The following is a 20,228-nucleotide window of genomic DNA, read 5'->3' as shown; positions in this document are numbered from 1 at the left end:
TAGAGCAGGTCAGCAGCAGGAAGCATGAAGTGCTCTAAAACTTGCTGGTAGACGGCTGCGTTGACCCTGGATCTCAGGAAACAGAGTGGACCGACACCAGCAGATGACATGGCACCCCAAATCATCACTGATGGTGGAAACTTTACACTAGACTTCAGGCAACGTGGATCCTGTGCCTCTCCTGTCTTCCTCCAGACTCTGGGACCTCGAAGGAAATGCAAAATTTGCATGGTTGGGTGATGGTTTGGGGTGCCATGTCATCTGCTGGTGTCGGTCCAGTCTGTTTCCTGAGATCCAGGGTCAAGGCAGCCGTCTACCAGCAAGTTTTAGAGCACTTCATGCTTCCTGCTGCTGACCTGCTCTATGGAGATGGAGATTTCAAGTTCCAACAGGACTTGGCGCCTGCACACAGCGCAAAATCTACCCGTGCCTGGTTTACGGACCATGGTATTTCTGTTCTAAATTGGCCCGCCAACTCCCCTGACCTTAGCTCCATAGAAAATCTGTGGGGTATTGTGAAAAGGAAGATGCAGAATGCCAGACCCAAAAACGCAGAAGAGTTGAAGGCCACTATCAGAGCAACCTGGGCTCTCATAACACCTGAGCAGTGCCAGAAACTCATCGACTCCATGCCACGCCGCATTAACGCTGTAATTGAGGCAAAAGGAGCTCCAACCAAGTATTGAGTATTGTACATGCTCATATTTTTCATTTTCATACTTTTCAGTTGGCCAACATTTCTAAAAATCCCTTTTTTGTATTAGCCTTAAGTAATATTCTAATTTTGTGACACACGGAATTTTGGATTTTCATTTGTTGCCACTTCAAATCATCAAAATTAAATGAAATAAACATTTGAATGCATCAGTCTGTGTGCAATGAATAAATATAATGTACAAGTTACACCTTTTGAATGCAATTACTGAAATAAATCAAGTTTTTCAAAATATTCTAATTTACTGGCTTTTACCTGTATGTATGTCACCACGATTTTGCTGTATTCACAAGAACACACATGCAGGCCATGCAGACACGACCGTAGATTTTATGTCAAAAAGCTGGCAGCTAAATAGCCAGACATTTACTGTGACAATAACAATGGTACAGATTTTTAATTTACAGTAATTCGGTGTGAAAATAAAGATCATAAATTTACGTTACTTTATTGTTAAAATCTTTTCCAGCACGCAGGAGCCAAACTGTTTTCGAAGACATGAGTGGGATGAAGAGGAAGAACGTTTTTGGAATGAAAAGGTAAAAGTTTTTCAAACACGATTACTCGCTACACAAATTGATTGCTTTTTGATATCGTAAAATTTCGAGGACCTTTTTCGTTATCGAGCAGCATTTTCCTGTTGCATTTGTTCCATCCTGTGTTTGTCTTTGCATCATCTCCGTGTTTCGGCCTCCTCTGCCCCTCTTGGCCACGCCGTACTTCTCAGACAGGAAGTGACTAATCACCGGGCAACAATTTAAGCCATGTTGTGTGTTCCATTAACCGGCGAGGAGGTCTCCGCTCCGCCCACCTCCTCTCAGACAAATCACCTCCTGCATTGCGGAGGTGTCTCTGAGGCTGATGGATGTCTCATATTTGCACAACATCTGATCCAAACATGCAGCATCACAACATAAATGTTGTATTAAAGAGGCGGTGCCTAATGAGCTGTCTCATTTGCATATGCTACATTACAGAGACATTTGCTTCCTGTTACATCCTTTGAACCTCTTTAACTAGTAATTATGTTCCTCCCTGCTTCTCCCCCGTAGACCTCCTACACCTCAGCATCCATTCATCAAGCGCAGCTCCATCATCATGTGATCACGTCTCCATTTCCTCCCCTCTCTCTCTCTCTCTCGGCTTTGTTGGACATAAACGTTGGCATCACCCGGCCGCGTTCCCCTTCGCCTTTTTCCCCCCCGTTGGCTTTTGCCAGCGTTTCTCTGTTAATTTGCCTGAGAATGCATTAGCTGTAATGAAGGCTGAGGGCCGAGGGAATCCTCCAGGGTTCCATTAATCATCCCCCCCCCCCTCCTCTCAGACAGGCAACCTTGATTACAAGTGGCAAGAAATTCATTAGAGCCGAGCCTCTGACAACTCTTATCTCCGCCGCTGGATCTGACTCATTAGGCAGCCAAATTAAAGCTATGATGGCCCTGATGAAACCCAGCGCTTGTTTATCCTGGGAGATGTGATGCATCTGCCCATACGTCAGTGGAGTGTGGACGCCACGGACCATGCGCCGCTCGGGCCTCCGCGTCGCTCGCCAGGTGCTTTTATTTTGACACGGAAGCTTGACAAAATGTAGGATATTTCCATCCTGTGTCTACTTCAGACTTCTGAAAGAAAGTTAATAAGCTCTCCTTTCACATGGAAATGGAGCAAAGATTTAGCATGCCGTTGCCTTTTACACAGAACCCAGAGCAGTGTCGCCTCAACTGTGTTTGCTTTCACACAGCAATCGCGAAAATGTCAGCGCCAGCGTCTGGCGTGACGCAGAATACGTCAATTGGGGTGAAGAGAAGTGAGTCTGGGGGGTTAAACCATTGCCCAAAACCTTCTTCCACACAGGTGGCGTCCCATCTCAGTTAGACCCTGTTTACACTGCACACCAAAATCAGTTTTTTCGCCCTCAAGTGACTCATATCGGATATTTTTTGCCAGTCGAAACGCTCCAAAGTGCTTCAAAATCTGATCAGATTCAGGCCACATCAGAAAGTAGTCCAAATTGGATTGGAATCTGATCTATTCATATAATATATACATATATACTAGGACTCCAAATCTTTGGGTGTCCCACGATTCGATTCAATATTGATTCTTTGGGTCACGATTCGATTTAAAATCGATTTTTTTCAATTCAACGCGATTCTCGATTCAAAAACGATATTTTCCCGATTCAAAAGGATTCTCTATTCATTCAATAGATAGGATTTCAGCAGGATCTACCCCAGTCTGCTGACATGCAAGCAGAGTAGTAGATTTTTGTAAAAAGCTTTTATAATTGTAAAGGACAATGTTTTATCAACTGATTGCAATAATGTACATTTGTTTTAACTATTAAATGAACCAAAAATATGACTTATTTTATCTTTGTGAAAATATTGGACACAGTGTGTTGTCAAGCTTATGAGATGCGATGCAAGTGTAAGCCACTGTGACACTATTGTTCTTTTTTTTTTTTTTTTTTTTTTTTAATTGTCTAATGATAATGTCAATGAGGGATTTTTAATCACTGCTATGTTGAAATTGTAACTAATATTGATACTGTTGTTGATAATATTCATTTTTGTTTCACTATTTTTGGATTGTTCTGTGTCGTGTTTGTGTCTCCTCTCAATTGCTCTGTTTATTGCAGTTCTGAGTGTTGCTGGGTCGGGTTTGGTTTTGGAATTGGATTGCATTGTTATGGTATTGCTGTGTATTGTTTTGTTGGATTGATTAGTTAAAAATAATAAATAAAATAATATAAAATGAAAAAATATAAATAAAAACAATCGATTTAAAAAAAATGAGAATTGATTCTGAATCGCACAACATGAGAATCGCGATTCGAATTCGAATCGATTTTTTTCCCACACCCCTAATATATACACACATAAATATACTGTGTATATATATATATATATATATATATATATATATACTGTGTATATATAAATATATATATATATATATATATATATATATATATATATATATATATATATATATATATATATATATATATACATACGTAAGTGAATCATAAAAAGATTAGAACCCTCCCAAATATATTACACTGTATACAGCAGGCCTGGGCAATTATTTTGACTCGGGGGACAAATTTAGAGAAAAAAATGTGTCTGGGAGCCGGTAAATCTATTTTTAGGAACACTAATACAAAACTTACAATAATGTCTGAAAGCTAAAAACGCTATGACAGACCGCCTTAATAACGGAATGGAATTTTAAGGTTTTTTTACTGAATGAGACATCCAGAATGTACATGAAAATAAAGAATGTGGGATTTACATTATTATCTATGACCGATAAAACACGGAATATTGACAACATATGAACGTCACACCCCCTCTCGATCGACATATTTTACAATCAAGTGAAACACAACAAAAACGCAACAAACACAGAGAAATATGAACGCGAAGTGTAAAAACAAACAAAAAACATCTACAATCTGATGTATCTGATATATCACTAAGCTTTAGAACTTTGTTGTAAAAATCTCCTTCCGTGTCTGTCCCTGACACCCGCATTTCAGGCTGGCCGCTCTGTAAACACTCTGTGGAAACACTCCCCACCCACACTGCTTGGTGCCTCGTCTGAGCTGCCGTGACTTAGATGACCATAGTAATCATGCAAAAGCGCAGATTCCAACCATTGAAATATTTTGTACAGTTCAAGACTTACGGTCATTTGAAAACATCACTGCACATCATAATGGCAGCTACAGTTTCCATCTTAAAGATCTAAAAAAATTATTTGGGAATGTCCGGCGGGCCAGATTGAAAAGCTTAACGGGCCGCATGTGGCCCCCAGGCCTTAATTTGCACAGGTCTGGTCTACAATGTATCCATTCATACATTATATTACTTTGATTTATTTCTACATAAAAAAACAACTATTTTTTCAGGTGTGGCAATTTTATTTTATTTTGTAGTAGTAGCGACTTCTTTATTTATTCACGCAATCCGGTCAACTTCCTGCGTTTTCGCTTTATCGAACTGCACATGCAAGTGACGTCGAGGCCACATTAGGGCCTGTGCGCGTTCATGAAGTCTGATAAACATCACATTTTGCTTGCAATCTAAACAGTCAACTGGGAAAAAGAAGTATTTCGAAAAAATCCAATTTGATCACTTTGGCCTGCAGTGTAAACGTAGTCTTAGATACTACCCTGAAATGGTGGAATATTGCCGGGTCATATTACCACAGGACAACAAGGTTGAAGGTTGAACATTTCTGGGTTGATTTCACCTCCGATTCCATGTCAGTGCCAGAATAATGCCGGTTTCACTTGTTAAATGTCACATCCCAGTCCCGTCATTGCAGAATACCCTTACGCACAGGCGGCATCCTGCCTCTGTTACGGCTGATTGGCCGGGTCAACTGCCAACTTTCTCTCCCAAGTAAATGACGACATAGTTCCTTTCCATTCCTTCTTGGTATGTTCATGCAGACAGCAACACAGATTTTTTTTTAATTTTGCATGTGTCAAAGGGGGCTTCTGATACTACCTTGGGTGGCAGGAAATTGTCGGGTCGATTTAGTTTCGCCTGTTCTGTTTACAAGTGACAGGGGTTTGTGTGGCTACATTAAATGGCAGATCATTGCCGTTTCTGGGTCTAACACAGAAAACACACAAAATGCCGACATGTACAGTTTGAAAGGGTCTTCTGATGTTGTTTAGGCAGAAAATTGCCAGGTCGACTTTCCCATTTTTCGATCAGCACAGAAAAGTGTGAAAACGACCTCTGACACTACCACCAATTGTGGAAAATTGCCAGGTCGACTTTTCCATTCTGTTCGGTGGCAAACACAGAAAAGTGTTTACAAAAAGTGTGAAAGGGGCTTCTGATGCGGCATCAAAGGCAGAAAATTGCCGGGTTGACTTCGTCCCCCCATTGTGTCCAACCCAGAAAACATTAAGGAATTCTGGCATAAACAGAAATTGTGAAAGGGGCTTCTGATGTTGCATCAAATGGCAGAAAATTGCCAGGTCGACTTTGTACCGCCATTTTGTGTCCAACCCAGAAAACACTAAGCAATTCTGGTCTTCACAGAAAGTGTGATGATGATGCTGCACCATATGGCAGAAAAATGTGTGTCCCCATTCTGTGTCCAACACAGAAAATCGTTTACAGAAAGTGTGAAAGTGACTTCTGACGCTACAACCAATTGTTGAAAATTGCCGGGTCAACTTTGTCCCTTTGTTCTGTGTTCAGCACAGAAAGCACAGCAAAATGTTGGCGTTCACAGAAAGCGTTTAAGGGGCTAGTGACACAACACCCTATTGTGGAAAATTGCCGGCTCGACTTTGTCCGCCCGTTCTGTGGCCAGAACAGAAAACACAGAAAAATGCAGATGTTTACAGAAAGTGTGAAAGACAATTCTGATTTGACATCAAACAATTGCCGGGTTTACTTTGTTTCCCTGTTCTGTGGGCAACACAGAAAACATAGAATAGTGTTTTGAAGCGTTTACAGAAAGTGAAAGTGACTTCTGATGCTACCACCAAAAACGTCCATGTTGACTTTTGCCCCGTTTACACTGCACACCAAATCTGATTTTTGTTTGCCCTCAAGTGACACCGATCTGATTTTTTTGCCAGTCTAAACGCTCTAAAGTGCTTCAAATCTGATTTTTTGGCATCAGATTCAGTCCACATCAGGAGGTAGTCCGAATCCGATTGGAATCTGATCTTTTCAAATGTGACTTCAGTCTAAACGCAATGTGACCTCAATGTGTTTTTTTCATCAGCTTTGGGCGAGCTCCGTCACTTGTGTGCGCCGGGAAAGACTCAGTCACCAGAGGAAGTGGATACGTCATCATGACATCCGGTTTCGGTGAGCAAAGTCAATTTAAGATGACCCAATTTTCGGTGCATCACTTGTCAATAGTGCACAAAGGCTACATGTGATATGTTCAATATATATTTTGATTCCAAAGAAAAAGCGATCGTTGGAGGACCGGAATTAACGCTGTGGCGTATTTGCTTACATGTGAGTTAAAAAATGAAGCAAACGGATGTCCGTCTCTCCTCTACTTAACAGCCAAAAAAAGATTAAAACCCCTCCCAAATATATTACACTATATACAGTACAGGCCAAAAGTTTGGACACACCTTCTCATTCAATGGGTTTTCTTTATTTTCATGACTATTTACATTGTAGATTGTCACTGAAGACATCAAAACAATGAATGAACACATGTGGAGTTATGTACTTAACAAAAAAAGGTGAGATAACTGAAAACATGTTTTATATTCTAGTTTCTTCAAAATAGCCACCCTCTGCTCTGATTATTGCTTTGCACACTCTTGGCATTCTCTCGATGAGCTTCAAGAGGTAGTCACCTGAAATGTTTTTCACTTCACAGGTGTCATAGTTTTGATGCCTTCAGTGACAACCTACAATGTAAATAGTCATGAAAATAGAGAAAACGCATTGAAATTAGAAGTTGTGTCCAAACTTTTGGCCTGTACTGTACATCCATTCATACATTATATTACTTTAAGAAAATTTCACGTAAAAAAAAACACCTATTTTTAAGGCGTGGTGACCATATCTATTTTATTTTGTAGTAGGAGCGACTTCCTCCTGTCATGTCTTGGTGATCATATTTAGTTTGGCTATGTTCTGTTTGGTTTTTGCACTCCCTGTTTTGTTTCCATTCATCCATTTTCTACCGCTTATTCCCTTTAGGGTCGCGGGGGGCGCTGGAGCCTATCTCAGCTACAATCGGGCGGAAGGCGGGTACACCCTGGACAAGTCGCCACCTCATCGCAGGGCTTGTTTTGTTTCCATGACTACCAATCAGTTCACCTGTCCTCACGACTCACGCACCTGATTCATTTGAACTCACGCACCTGTTTTCAATCACCACATGACTATTTAAGCGTGTCATTTTCTGTTGGTCGTCCTAGCGACATCACATTCATGCTCTGCACTCTTGACACGCTGCTTACTCTGTCCAGGTCATAGTTCATGCTGCTCTTTTCTTGCCACGTAAGTTTTTTGTTTACTCAAGTCACTGTTTTGTACCTCCGCTGTGAGCGTCTTTTGTTTGTTCCTTTTTTCCATTGTTCTGCCTTTGTGGGAGTTTTGTTTTATTAGCCAAGTTTGTTTCCCGCCTTATGCGCGCCTTTTGTTTATACTTTTTATAATCTATTATTAAATCATGTATTTAACTTCACGCCATGTCTGGTCCAAATCCTTTGCACCATGGGAAAACAAACCACGCCAAAGTCCAAGTCTTGACACCTCCCAGTCAACTTCCTTTGTTTACACTTTATCGAAGTGTGCATGCAAGGGATGTTGGGGCCACATGCAGGTTTACACTGGAGGCTGATAAAAATCACATGTTACCTGCAGTGTAAACAGTCAGTTGTAAAAAAAAAACATTTAAAAAGAAAAAATCCGATTTGGGCCACTTTGGCCTGCAGTGTAAACGACGTGGCCTTTGTCACCCCGTTTTGTGTCCTGCCATTTAAACAGAATGACAACAAAAAGGAAAATACCAGCATTACAGAAAGTGTGATACCACTTAATGCAGTGGTTCTTGACCTTGTTAGAGGTACCGAACCCCACCAGTTTCATTTGCACATTCACCGAATCCTTCTTTAGTGAAAAAATAAATAAATAAATGTTTTCATATTCAAGACAAAGTTATGTTTTTGGTAACACTTTGGTATGGGGAACATATTTTAAGTAACAGAGACTTAATTTAGAGTTATTTGGACACTAGAGGAACATATTCTAAGTAATAAAGACTTAATTTAGAGTTATTTGGTCGGGGTTAGGGTTAGAGGGTTAGGGTTATAATAAGGCCATGTATAATAAGTACTTAATAATGACTAGTTAAGAGCCAATATGTTACTAATTTGCATGTTAATAAGCAACTAATTAATGGTGAATATGTTCCCCATACTAAAGTGTTACCATGTTTTTTTTACTGGTGCATAAAATGAACCGTGCATGAACATCACCTTGTTCAAAGAACAAAACCAACACAGTGCATAAACTCACAACAAATTACACACCTGCAAACCAGTCAGCTGTTGCCGTATCCATAATAGGCCGATAAGGACAAGTTTGTATATACATGATGAGTCGGGTGTGTTTTGACCTCCGCCGAACCCCTGAGGCCGACTCACCGAACCCCTAGGGTTCGATCGAACCCAGGTTAAGAACCACTGACTTATTGTGTCCCAAGAAAGATGGGAAATTTCACAACATTTCAGTTTATGCAGAAAAAAGCCTACTCTTACAGACGTGTAAAAGGGGACTTCTGATATATAACCTTCCTACAGCAGGAAACTGGGGATCGACTCGGTGCCCCTCATTCCGCCCTGGTGCCTTTTTCTACAGCTCGGCGCTTAAAAGGCGGCGTAAAAATGTCAGTTCCTACAGTCAGCGCGACGTGGAACAATGAGGTCAGTGACTCTTGCTGGCACCGCCCTCCTCTCCAAAATAGCCGAGACACTCTGGCACAGTGTCGTGGAATCAAGCGTCTTTATTAATCAGCTCCTCGTGGGACAATGACAAAAAGTTGCAGCACTTCCTTCCCCAAGGCCATCAGTTAAACGTCCTCACATGTCTCAGCCTTTAGAAAGTCTGAGCTGGAGAGTTAACTTCCTCACAGTCAAAGGACGCATTAGAATAACAGCGCCATTCACACGTCAGCATAAGCAAATACTGTATAAATATTGATAGATATATAAACATATATATATACATTAATTAAATATTCAACGAATACATATTTGAGGGATTGTCCACAGGTGCCGCAGTAACAAGAGCAGGGCTGGAGGCCTCCAAGTATTTTGGGAAAAGGAAAAAGAAAGCGAAATTATTCCAGTTTGAGCTTTTTCTGGACCATGTTCACAGGAAAATGAAGGGAGCATAAAATACCAAAGGCCGGCTTCCCCTTCCTCTCCCTGGATGTGGTCACATATATCTGACACGAAGTTGTCATACCGTATAGTCAGGATAGGGTTTTGTTTTTGGTGCGGCGGAACTGTTTGTTATCCAACTCAAAACTATTTGACCGTGTGTGTTTATTGGCCTGGTGCTGCTACCTGTTTTCAAAATGAGCATGTTGAAAGTAGTTCACTGTTTAAATCATTTCAAATTCAAACAAGAATTCTCATAAAAAACTATTATTTAGTATAATATTTTTTTTTGGCCTTCTTTCCCTGGCAGGAGTGACTGATGGTGAAGGTAATCGCAGTTTAAAGGTGATCAGTCAATCGGATAATCAATCACTAAAAATCAATCACAGACATTTACAGGGTGAAAACTGTTCTGTAACATAAAGAGTACTGTAAATATTCTCTTAAACAGTTTTAACACATTAATACATTTAGTATTGTATGATCTAATATCTAAAAATATTAAATGGTGTAGGGGTTTTCTTATTATAAATAATCTCTTAGTACAAAATGAAAAACAAGAACATGAAATGTCAAAAACCAACATTTAATATATAAAGCGATTTATTAGGTCAATATGCTTTACATTTGTCCTTTGTTTGGTCGTTGTGGTTCTTTTAAACAAAACCTTCTCACATGCAAACAAATTGTACAAAACACCAAACCAAAAGAATATGAAAAAGAAAAGCAAAAAAAAAAAGAAAGAGACTCCACGAAAAAAAAGAAAAGGACATGCAACCAACAGAAGGTCAAATTTGGCCTGACATATAAATACTAAAGAAAAAAAAAAGACTCTTCTCATAGTGCCCATTTGTGCTTGTTAAATATTTACATATTCACAAATCAATAAATAAAAGTGAGAGCATATTTCCAAATAATGCTCGGTCCTCTTCATGGAGTCCTCCTCCAGTTTGTGCTTCATGCTGGAGTCTCTTTCATGATAAAGTCCTTCTTATTTTGTCCTTTCACGGCCTGCTCCCTTGTTCTATCTGCTGGTGCTGGCTCCTCACCGCGAACCTGTTGACGTGCACCGGGATGGGCACCACGATTTTGGGGTTCCTCACAGGCTCCCCCGAGCGGTTGTTGACGTTGCCGGCCTTGATGCGTTTCCACTTGGCCCTGCGGTTCTGGAACCAGATCTTGACCTGGACCTCGCTCAGCTTGAGCGCATGCGCGATCTGCGAGCGTTCGGTGAGAGAAAGGTACTTTTTGCAGTGGAACTCTTTCTCCAGTTCCAGCAGCTGCTCGCTGGTGAAAGCGGTTCGTCTCCTCCGGCTCTTGCCGGCCGAGGAGCCGCCGCCGCCGGCCGGGAGCACGTCGTGGGGCCCCACCTTCATCTTGCCTTTCTGGGACAGGGCCCCGCAGGTGTTGCCGTCTGAGAAGCTCTCGTTCTCGCTGTCCACGGAGCTGTCCTCCCGGTCACTGCACGCCGTCTCCGCGGACTTCAGGTCCAGTTTCTCCTCGTCTGAACTGTACAGTTTGGTCTCACCTAAAATATAAAGAAAAGTTGCAAAATCATGCATACAATTGTAGAAATATTTTAAACCACTTTTTTGTTTTGTTTTTGTTCAATGTTCTTTCTTTTCTTTTCTTTCTTTTGTTGTAACTGGATTTGCGTATGTTCTGTAACTGGATCTGTGTACTGTTTTTTGTTTTTTTATCATTTTGAAAATTTTCTTTTTCTTTTCCTTTCTTTTATTGTAACTGGATTTGGTATGCTCTGTAACTAGATCTGTGTACTGTTATTTTATTTTATTATTTTGAGAATTTTGTTTTTTCTTTTCCTTTTACCTTTATTTTATTTGTAATTGTAAGCGGTAGAAAATGGATGGATGGATGGATGGTTTTGTGTGTGTTTTGTAACCGGATCTGTGTATTATTTTGAAAAGGACCCCCAGGAAGACGAGCCTGGCGTTTGTGCGTCGGCTAATGGGGATCCTCAATAAACAATAAACAACAATGCAACTGAGAATATTACACTCATAATAAAGCTATAAGACGTGTTCAATTAAATAACAATTTAAATGTCATTAATTTTTTATTTTTTTTACAAATCAGGTATGTAAAAAAAAATTAAAAAAAATAAACAAAAACTTACCGGATATCGTCTGAAAACTTTCCGAGAAGTTGAGCAACTCCGATCCTTTCTCGCGGCCGTGCAGCTCCTCCGAGTGCGGGCTCTCCAGCCTCCTCGCCCCCGGGTCGCCGGCGCTGCTCCGACGAGGGCCGGGCAGCTCTTGAGGCGGGTAAAAGGTGTCCGGCGGGTCCGAGAAGCTGGGCATGGTGGTGGTGAGCGCCACCATGGACGGCACGCCTTGTCCCAGACTGGCGCAGAAGGTGTTGGTCAGGCGGCCGGCGAAGGACGCCAGGGGCGCCAGCGGAGGTATCCCGGAGGTCAGGGGCGAGTGCGCCAACGCCTGCGGGATGACCAGGGGTCTGTAGGGCATGAACATGGGGTAGCCCGTATAGAGCAGGTGTCCCGGTCTGGGCTGGGGGGTCCCTATCAGGGAATCGATGGAAAACGCAGTCCCTTGCCCTCCTGGTCTTTGCATCTTTGCATGCAAACTAACCCCCCTTTTTTTGGGTTTTCTTCTCCCCCCTCCAAAAAAAGTCACACTTTTCGGTGCAGTAGAATCCTGAGCCGCATCCCCGTGTGCGTGGAACACTTGGAAAGGTTTGAAGAGCCGCGGTCCGCGTGTGTCCCTCTCACACCCCCCGTAGTCCCCCTCTAACTTTGTCCCACACTGACACATAAACACGCGGCTTGCTTCTATACCGCGTTGGCGACTCCTCCCTCCGCGATGTGCGCGCGCACCTCGAGGGAGGGAGGGGGGGAAGCGCGCATTGGTTATCATGTGCAAGACAAGAGGCATGAAAAAAAAAAAAAGGGGGGGGGGGGGGGTCCCTGGGGGCTCATCCATCTTCCTCAAATTACGCTTCATTTCCTTATTCAGCCTCCGACTTTTTGGCTGGCCATTTCCCACTAGCCCCCCCTCCTCTTCTTTAGACCTTCCCCTTCTATCACCATCGACCACACCAAGCCAATCAGCTATTAGTAATTTTGATTGATGATTAGCAATTACTCCGGATTCAAAACAACGCCGCCTTTTGTGGTGCTGCTCCCCCCCTCCTTCAACCCCTCCCCATTGGCATCAAGAGTCTGGTGGGGAGGAGAGGCAGATGTCAACGATACTCCCTCCCCTCCCTCACTCTCAGGGCCTATTCTCCGGAGGGGGCCCCCCCAAAAAACAATGTGTTTGGCCCCGGATAAAGAAGTGCTGCAACAATTGTCCCCTGGAGAGAGATACTTTGGGAAAATTAGATTCAGATAAAAGGCGTGTATATGCCGGGTCAACTGCAGCGTGGGTTTGCAACATGTTCTATAGCCGAAGTCAAATTAGGGACCGGGGGGCTGGTTAAAGTGACTTAATTTGACTAATTTCAGTTGCTAAATGACCAAAATAAGCCTTTAAAAAATACATATATATATATTTTTTTTACATCAGCTCTCCTTTTATCTTCAAGCGTGGGTTTAATGACAGATCAGTCCACCTTGTAAATAGCCGTGGAAGGTGATGATGATGATGATGATGAGCTCTATTGAGTCCGAGGTGGCCCCTCGTCTGATTGCACTGAGGAGATCATCACCCTGATTATAGCAGGTGGAGAGGGCCAAGGCCAGTCTAATGCTCAAGCGCCGCATCACGTGACCTGAGCATCGTTCACTCTTGTCGTCTTTGTTTTGTGGCCGTGGATTTTTTTTTGTGGTCAAGGCGCTGTAAAACGTTGTCATTGTAAATTCACAGCAAATTACTGGCTAATAATTACATTATTTTCATTGAATATTGTTACAGCTACTGTAGGTGCAGAGCTGTGGTTTTATAATGAGTTACAATAAAGTTCAAACTAAATCCATTTGAATTTGCAGTGATGTGTTGTGATATGACAGAAGAGGACTGCGATTACGGTATTTTGCTACATAACAGTTAATTGGTGTGAAGTATAAATGTGTCATCATTTTTACAGTAATTTGTTGTAATGTTAAAGTCAATTTTGATTAGAGTATTTTACTCTGGAAAAAATACTGTTAAGTGCTGTAAAATCCTGGGGATTTTTCTTACAATCTAATCCATTTCTTAGATAATCATTTAAAGTTGCCAAACCACTCCCCACGCCCCCACCCCAAAAAATTGCAACCTTTTAAAAATACATTTTCATTTTTGTGTTGATAGTGTCAGTAATTGTTTTGTATTACTCATTTGTATTTTTATATTTGTATTTTTTTAATGCCTGTATTCAACTATACATATTTGACATTTTGAACAGAATTCCATGTAGAATATACCGTCTGTGCATTATTAATCGAACAATCCGCACTTTCGTCAAAACACGTCTAGCGATCATTAATATAACAAGTGAGTCATATAGAAGACATGGTGTCCTCTTTAGAGTGAAGAATAATGGATTTGAAGTCGCCCAAAATCCCGCAAATATGGCTTTGGCTCATGGAAAAATATTAATGCCTTTCTGCTATGTATCGCAAATAATTTGGTGCGATATTTAGGGATGTTTCTCGTTTTATTTTGAAATGTACAGTGGGTGCTATGTCGAGGTTACTGAGCTGTGTGAGAAATTTCGAGTCAATCTGACTCATGGGGGTCAAACTGTTTGTGTTTAGTAACGCCACAATGTTCCAGAATAATAGTATGCAGGGGTACAATTTTGACATATTTTGACATTTTTGTGCACACGGTTTAGTAGTTTGCCCACTGGTAGCCATGCGGCTACTTGTAATTTTAGGATCAATTACAAAAAAAATGTAACTATATGTTTTAACTTCACAATTGTCACTTCATTAATAATTATTTCATCAATCTCGGTTTACCAGCATACTACCACCTACTGTACAAACGTCTGCAATGCAGGGTCCCTTAAGAGATACAATAGCATTTTACTGTGAAATAACAATCAATTACGGTGAAATATAATTTTTTTGTCATGTTAAAGTCAATTTTGATTACAGTAATTTACTGTAGCTGTCATTATTGTTTTTGTTATAGCTATTTAGCTATAATCTGGTGCAGAACATATTTGTCTTTTAACTTAATGTCTGTGCATTGTCCCTTCAAATAAAGACAAACACTAGACTGTGAAAAATATTGTTAAATGCTGTGAAATGTTTACAGTGATGCAATAACAACCCTAAAAATTGTTACGTGACCATTTAAAGTTGCCAAACAAGTTGCAACTTTTTTTTTTTAAATGTTTAAAACATTTACATTTTAGTGCTGAACGTGTAATAAAAAAAATTCCCTTTTTTGTATTTATTTTTGAGAAATACCTGAATACAGCTACAAATACTTAATGTTTTACGAATAATACCATTTTGCAAAAAATGGAAGCAGAAAATAAAGTATGTTCAAATGTCCAAAACGTTGTATTTTTCCTTAAAATAAGCCAAACAAATAATATACAAAATATTACAATCATTAATGGTAGGGAATTATAATGAAAACATTTCTGCACATTTGTATTAAATCTACAGTAATCTTAATTCTTAGTGACTCACCTGCTCCAGTCACTAACAAGTGCAGTGGTTAAAACATGATGAATATGATAGGACACTTAAAACGGCACAGTCAATACTGCATCACATCTAGTACGTAGCACCCTCTTGTGGTGGAAAACCAAACCGCGTGGTAAAAGCTATAAAGGTCCTGGCCAATCACTCATCTTTGAAATAGCGCATCATTGTTTTTTTTTTTCTTCATCAGTACTTTAAAAAGTGCTTTAGTGGACATAACCTCTGTAATCCAAGAGCAAGTAGTTCTTGAGAAAGGTGGGCAGGTCCAGGTTTGGGACCACATTGTGTTGCCGACCCTCCAGGAAGGTCCTGAGTCTGCAGCGGACCAAGTGCTGCAGGGAACGAGGAGTCCGTTCAAGTGAGAAGATGGACTCGTAGAACTCCTTGTGCTTCTGGTTGAAGAAAAAATGCAAAATGTGCTTACCAATGCATGCAACATTTCAGATGAAAATAGCCCTGTTCCAAGCACAATATATCGTAGCAAGCAGACCTGGGCAAAATACGGCCCGCGGGCCACATAAGGGTCAGATTTTCAACCCGACATAATTTGTTTAGACCTTTAACATCCAAGCTGTAGCCGCCTTTATGATGTGCAGTTCTGCTTTTAAATTACCGTAAGTCTTGAACTATAGAAAGTATTTCAATGGTTGGAATCTGCGCTTTTGAGTGTTATACGAGTTATTACGGTAATCCACGTCACAGCAGCTCAAGGAACAAAGCAGAGTGGGCGTGGGGGGTGATGATGGGAATATCAGAGCAGGCCGCCCGAAATGCGTGTGTCAGGAACAGATGCGGAAGCAAATTTTTACAACAAATGTATGCATTAAAGTGATAATATATCATATTAAAGGTGTTCATTACGCTTTGCATTCATAATTTTCTTTTTTTTTTTTTTTTTGGGTGTTTTTCTTGATTGTAAAAGATGTCTATCGAGGAGGTGGTCTGAGAAGTAAAAAAGGAGCAACGTTCATTGGTTGTTAATATTCAGTGTTTTATTGTTCATAGTTAATATTGTAAATCCCACTTTCTCTATTTTCATGTACATTTTGGGTCTACCATTCAGTAAAAAATGGTTCCGTTTTTTTGAGGTGGTCTGTCTAAACGTTTTTAGAATTCTATCGGACATTGTGACTTTTGGTATTAGTGTTCCTGAAAAAAAGGGATCCAAACACACATACTGTACAGCAGACTTTAAACAGCTAAATGTATCCGTATAATTTATACACACATACACATTGGCCCCCCCAGACACATTTTTCTCTCTCAATGTGTCCCCCCGAGTCAAAAATATTTGCCCAGGTCTGGTATAAAGCAATGGTTGATGAAACCTGCCTCAAACGCCTCAGGTGATACAGCCTCGACCCAGGTGTCGTTGACTTTGAGGTGACTGTAGACGTTGAGCAGAACTTCAATGGTGCGTGGCGACTCAGCGCAGTTCTTCAGAACCTAAAAAAGTGACAAAGCAACAGGATTCATACTTTAACCGTTATCAAGACTTCATGAGCGAGCTCTGTTTCAAAAGAAATAAAGTAATTAAACACTTGTGAAATGAACAGATTGGGGCTCCCTCCAGGGGTTTAACTGGAAATTATGCAATTAGTGCTAATTAATCTCCTATTAACACTTGCCTAATTAGCAAGCAGGCATTTTGTCTGGCGCACGTGCGTGCACTCATACTTGGTAAGTCTGCCTCCTGCAGCGAGGGCAATGCGTCATGTTGTGTCGTGAAATTAGAAGGATTGGGAAGTAGTCAGGTCTTGGAAATACCGTGGAAATGAACCGTCTAACTCGAGGTGTTGAAAGTGCAGCGCTGGATAATTATGCAAAATTAGACATCTTGATGGATAATTGGCAACTGGCTGATCGCTTACTCGTAATTCAGGCAATCAAGGGATACTGAATCAGTTGGGTCGGATATTTTGGGAGCCTTTCCAACGAAACTGCAGTAAAATCATAATCACAATGAACTGATCCATACCACCTCCAATTATGTGTTGAACTTTCCTACCATGGGAAGCGCTCCAGGCCACACCCGGATAGAGCCGTAGTTGAGCAGAGCACGCACAACCCGCTCAGGACTATGGGCGATTTTGTAGCACACCACCTTCAGGATGTTATGCATGGGAGCTTCGCCGCCATAGTCCATGTTGTTAACGCAGGCCCCGTTGGCCAAGAGCAGGTCCACCAAGTCTGCATTGACGTTCTTACACGCCATATGCAAGGGTGTGTGTTTGTCCTGGTCCACGGTGTGGAGGTCAGCTCCTGCCTTCAGCAACAGCTGGCACACCTTGAAGTAACGCTGGAGGTCTTGCAGCTCCTGCGGCTGAGAGCAGGCAGCGTTCAGCGGTGTGAGACCTTCGTCGTTCTGTTTGTCCACGACGGCCCCGTAGCGTAGGTAAAGCTCGACGTGATCTGGTAGGCCATTCCTGGCTGCCACATGTAAAGGGGTGTCGTCTTCGTCCACAGTGCGTCCATTGACGGCCCCACCATACTGAAGGAGATACTTGGCACATCTGTAGGTGAAGAGCTGTTTCAATAGGGGGCGGAGCTATACATTTGCAAACATGACTGTGTCTTTTTAACTCACTCAAATGATTCAGGAGTCGCGCACAAGTGCAGAGGCATGCGGCCGTCCTCCGAGACGGCATTGGCGTTGGCACCATGAACCAGCAGCAGTTTGGTACACTCGGACTCGCAGTTGGCGCAGGACTCGTGCAAGGCGGTGATGCCACCAGGCGCCAAGTCTACACTGGCTCCACGTTGCAGCAGGAATTTCAGGCAGTCCGTAAAGCCCCGTCCGGCTGTGATGTGAAGCGGCGTTGTCAGCTCCTGCTCGTAGGTCAGCGACCAAAGTCCTGCAAGGAGGAGGAATGACAAGCAACTGTTAAGTCTAAGAATCAGACAAGGGGACAACAAAAACCTACTCAAGCTTCTGTAGTTATATCTGAAGTTCTTCCACTCGTCTATGTTGCTGGTGTCATAAACAGCATCAATCAGGTACACATATTCGTCGTTGTCCGCAATGCTAATCAGGGTCAGCTCGTCACCCACAAGCAGAGAGTTCCAAAACTGCAAGACGCAACCTGAGGCCTTGGCTGTGGCGATCACGTCGTTGCGGAACATCTTTGACTTGTGCCACTTCACCTTTGGCGCCGCATAGGCCATACTGGGCCTAACTGGTTAGCTTTCTCTAAAGGTTTAGGAGCGGGGCTTGTGAGCTTGTGTGTGTGTTGTTTGCGCAGACGAGGCTATTTGAGGAGGAGGTCATGTGATATGACCCTGTGAACCTTGCCAGTGCAGACCCCAGCCAATAATGTGCGTAGTGCTTACGCAGTAACCAATTAAATGGGCCAACTGCATTAAACTGACAATTGAATATAGAACTGAAAACATGTTGACTTTGAGCGACTCGATAAAGAAAAGGGTTTAGATTTGCATGCAATGGATCAGCAACCAGTTACACACAGCAAACACAAGTTTTATTTATGGCATGTGATCGCTTCTAAAGATATTACCTTGTGATCCCTATCTAAATATAACTCATCACTGTCAGTACTCGTTAAAGTCAGGTCTCTTGAAAGCACCATTCCCATAAATTAGGAAAATGCCACAAAATCCTAATGAGGACAAGATGTCATTTCTTACCCTCCCCCCGGGCAAACCATCGCATCTCTCCGCCCTGCGGCTCTATGATGAGGCTGGCCGTGGATCCTCGGGGAAAGAGGCGCTGCATGGCCTTCAGGTCGCCCGTATACACGGCGTTTTGAATAACCACGTCTCGGCAGAGGGCCGGCCTCAGGGCCGTGCTGGACCTCAGCGGCGCTCTCTCGCATGCTTCCTTCTTCAGCGAATAGCTAAGGAGGTGATGGGAGGCCAAACGCTGCTTGTAGCGGTGTCTCTCCAGCATGTCCTCATCCAGTTGGAGGGAGCGTAAAGCTGTGGATGTGAAGACGAAGCTCCCTCCCGACATGCTGGACAGCTTGCCTCGAAGGGGGGAAAAAACGGAAGAATGAAATCAAATGGAATGGAAAAGGAATCTCTTGTTCCTGCAGTGTCGGAACACTGTCAACAGCGTGCCCACTGGCTGCTCAGCGTCGCTTGTTTTGATATTTGGTATGAAGCCCTCCCAGCGCTCTGACAAGTAAAGCTATTTTTGTCTCACGTGTTGTCACTTTGCAGGCTCCAGCAGAGGCAGCTATGAAGCCTTGCTGTCTGACTGCAATCATAGCCACACCAAAAATTCATCAAGTGAAAAAAAGAGAGTTGGTAGCGAGTGTGATGCAGTTCCTCGGTAAACAAGAGCATGAACACAGAATTTGGATTTTTCTGCTCCTCCCTGGTGTCCCCGTTAAGACAGAAGTGTAATTGGTTTTAAGTCACTAAATTCATGCAAGTGTGGCTTTGGCTTATGGAAGAACATAATTGCCTGAATTCCTGCTATATATCACAACAGTGGGTGCTTTGTGAGCTGTGTGAGATATTTCAAGTCAATTCGATTCATGGGGATTAGTAACATCACCTTTATTAGTCTCAAAATAATAGCACAGGCAACACTGCATTTTTTGCACACATTTATTTAAAAAAATGTGCGTACACAGTTTAAATGAATTTGCTCAAGCTGGCTAGCTAGCTACCGCCGTCTTGACTTGGTTGATTGTTTAGACCAGTGGTTCTCAAACCTTTTTCACAAACGACCACCTCAGAAAACACTTGGCTCTCCGAGTACCACCATAATGACCAACATTAAAATACAGTTGCATAGTAGGACTAAATATTCATTAAAACAAGGCAGAGGTTTTATTTAACAAGTACATCTAATATTTTAGGCCACTCTAACATTACACACAATTTGAACAGTAACACTGTGTTTGAATATTTCATTAAGTGATTCTTTGGCGTACCACGAGATGAAGCCAGTTTGAAAATCACTTGTTTAGATGCCACAATTTTTCAGCAAGGGAGCTACTTATCAAATGACCAAACCGAGGTGATCT

At 42.0% G+C, this 20,228-nt stretch overlaps 2 protein-coding genes across 2 annotated transcripts; both read right to left on the bottom strand.

Moving 5' to 3' along the window:
- Positions 1-10,258: 10,258 nt before the first annotated feature.
- On the bottom strand, positions 10,259-12,377 carry gbx1 (gastrulation brain homeobox 1). Its single transcript, XM_061979888.2, has 2 exons — positions 11,749-12,377; positions 10,259-11,139 (listed from the first exon to the last, which is right to left on the bottom strand). The coding sequence occupies exons 1-2, from the start codon at positions 12,200-12,202 to the stop codon at positions 10,616-10,618; spliced, it is 978 nt and encodes a 325-aa protein (XP_061835872.1). The 5' UTR covers positions 12,203-12,377; the 3' UTR covers positions 10,259-10,615.
- Positions 12,378-15,167: 2,790 nt separating this feature from the next.
- On the bottom strand, positions 15,168-19,282 carry asb10 (ankyrin repeat and SOCS box containing 10). Its single transcript, XM_061979889.2, has 5 exons — positions 18,880-19,282; positions 17,822-18,089; positions 17,243-17,747; positions 16,567-16,680; positions 15,168-15,626 (listed from the first exon to the last, which is right to left on the bottom strand). Exons 1-5 carry the CDS (start codon positions 19,202-19,204, stop codon positions 15,441-15,443), a joined length of 1,398 nt encoding a protein of 465 aa, XP_061835873.1. The 5' UTR covers positions 19,205-19,282; the 3' UTR covers positions 15,168-15,440.
- Between the last annotated feature and the right edge of the window lie 946 nt (positions 19,283-20,228).

The sequence above is a fragment of the Nerophis lumbriciformis genome, linkage group LG19, assembly GCF_033978685.3.
Source record: "Nerophis lumbriciformis linkage group LG19, RoL_Nlum_v2.1, whole genome shotgun sequence".
Lineage (NCBI taxonomy): Eukaryota > Metazoa > Chordata > Actinopteri > Syngnathiformes > Syngnathidae > Nerophis > Nerophis lumbriciformis.
Note: the sequence above shows the minus strand (reverse complement) of the source record. Positions and strands in the feature narration are given on the sequence as shown.

Coding starts and splice junctions, on each gene's coding strand:
- gbx1 (XM_061979888.2), bottom strand. CDS start 12,202: ATGCAAAGACCAGGAGGGCAAGGGACTGCGTTTTCCATCGATTCCCTG. Junction 11,140..11,748: donor AAGTTTTCAGACGATATCCG/GTAAGTTTTTGT, acceptor TTTATATTTTAG/GTGAGACCAAACTGTACAGT.
- asb10 (XM_061979889.2), bottom strand. CDS start 19,204: ATGTCGGGAGGGAGCTTCGTCTTCACATCCACAGCTTTACGCTCCCTC. Junction 17,748..17,821: donor GCGACTCCTGAATCATTTGA/GTGAGTTAAAAA, acceptor CTTCACCTACAG/ATGTGCCAAGTATCTCCTTC. Junction 15,627..16,566: donor TATCACCTGAGGCGTTTGAG/GCAGGTTTCATC, acceptor TTCTTCAACCAG/AAGCACAAGGAGTTCTACGA.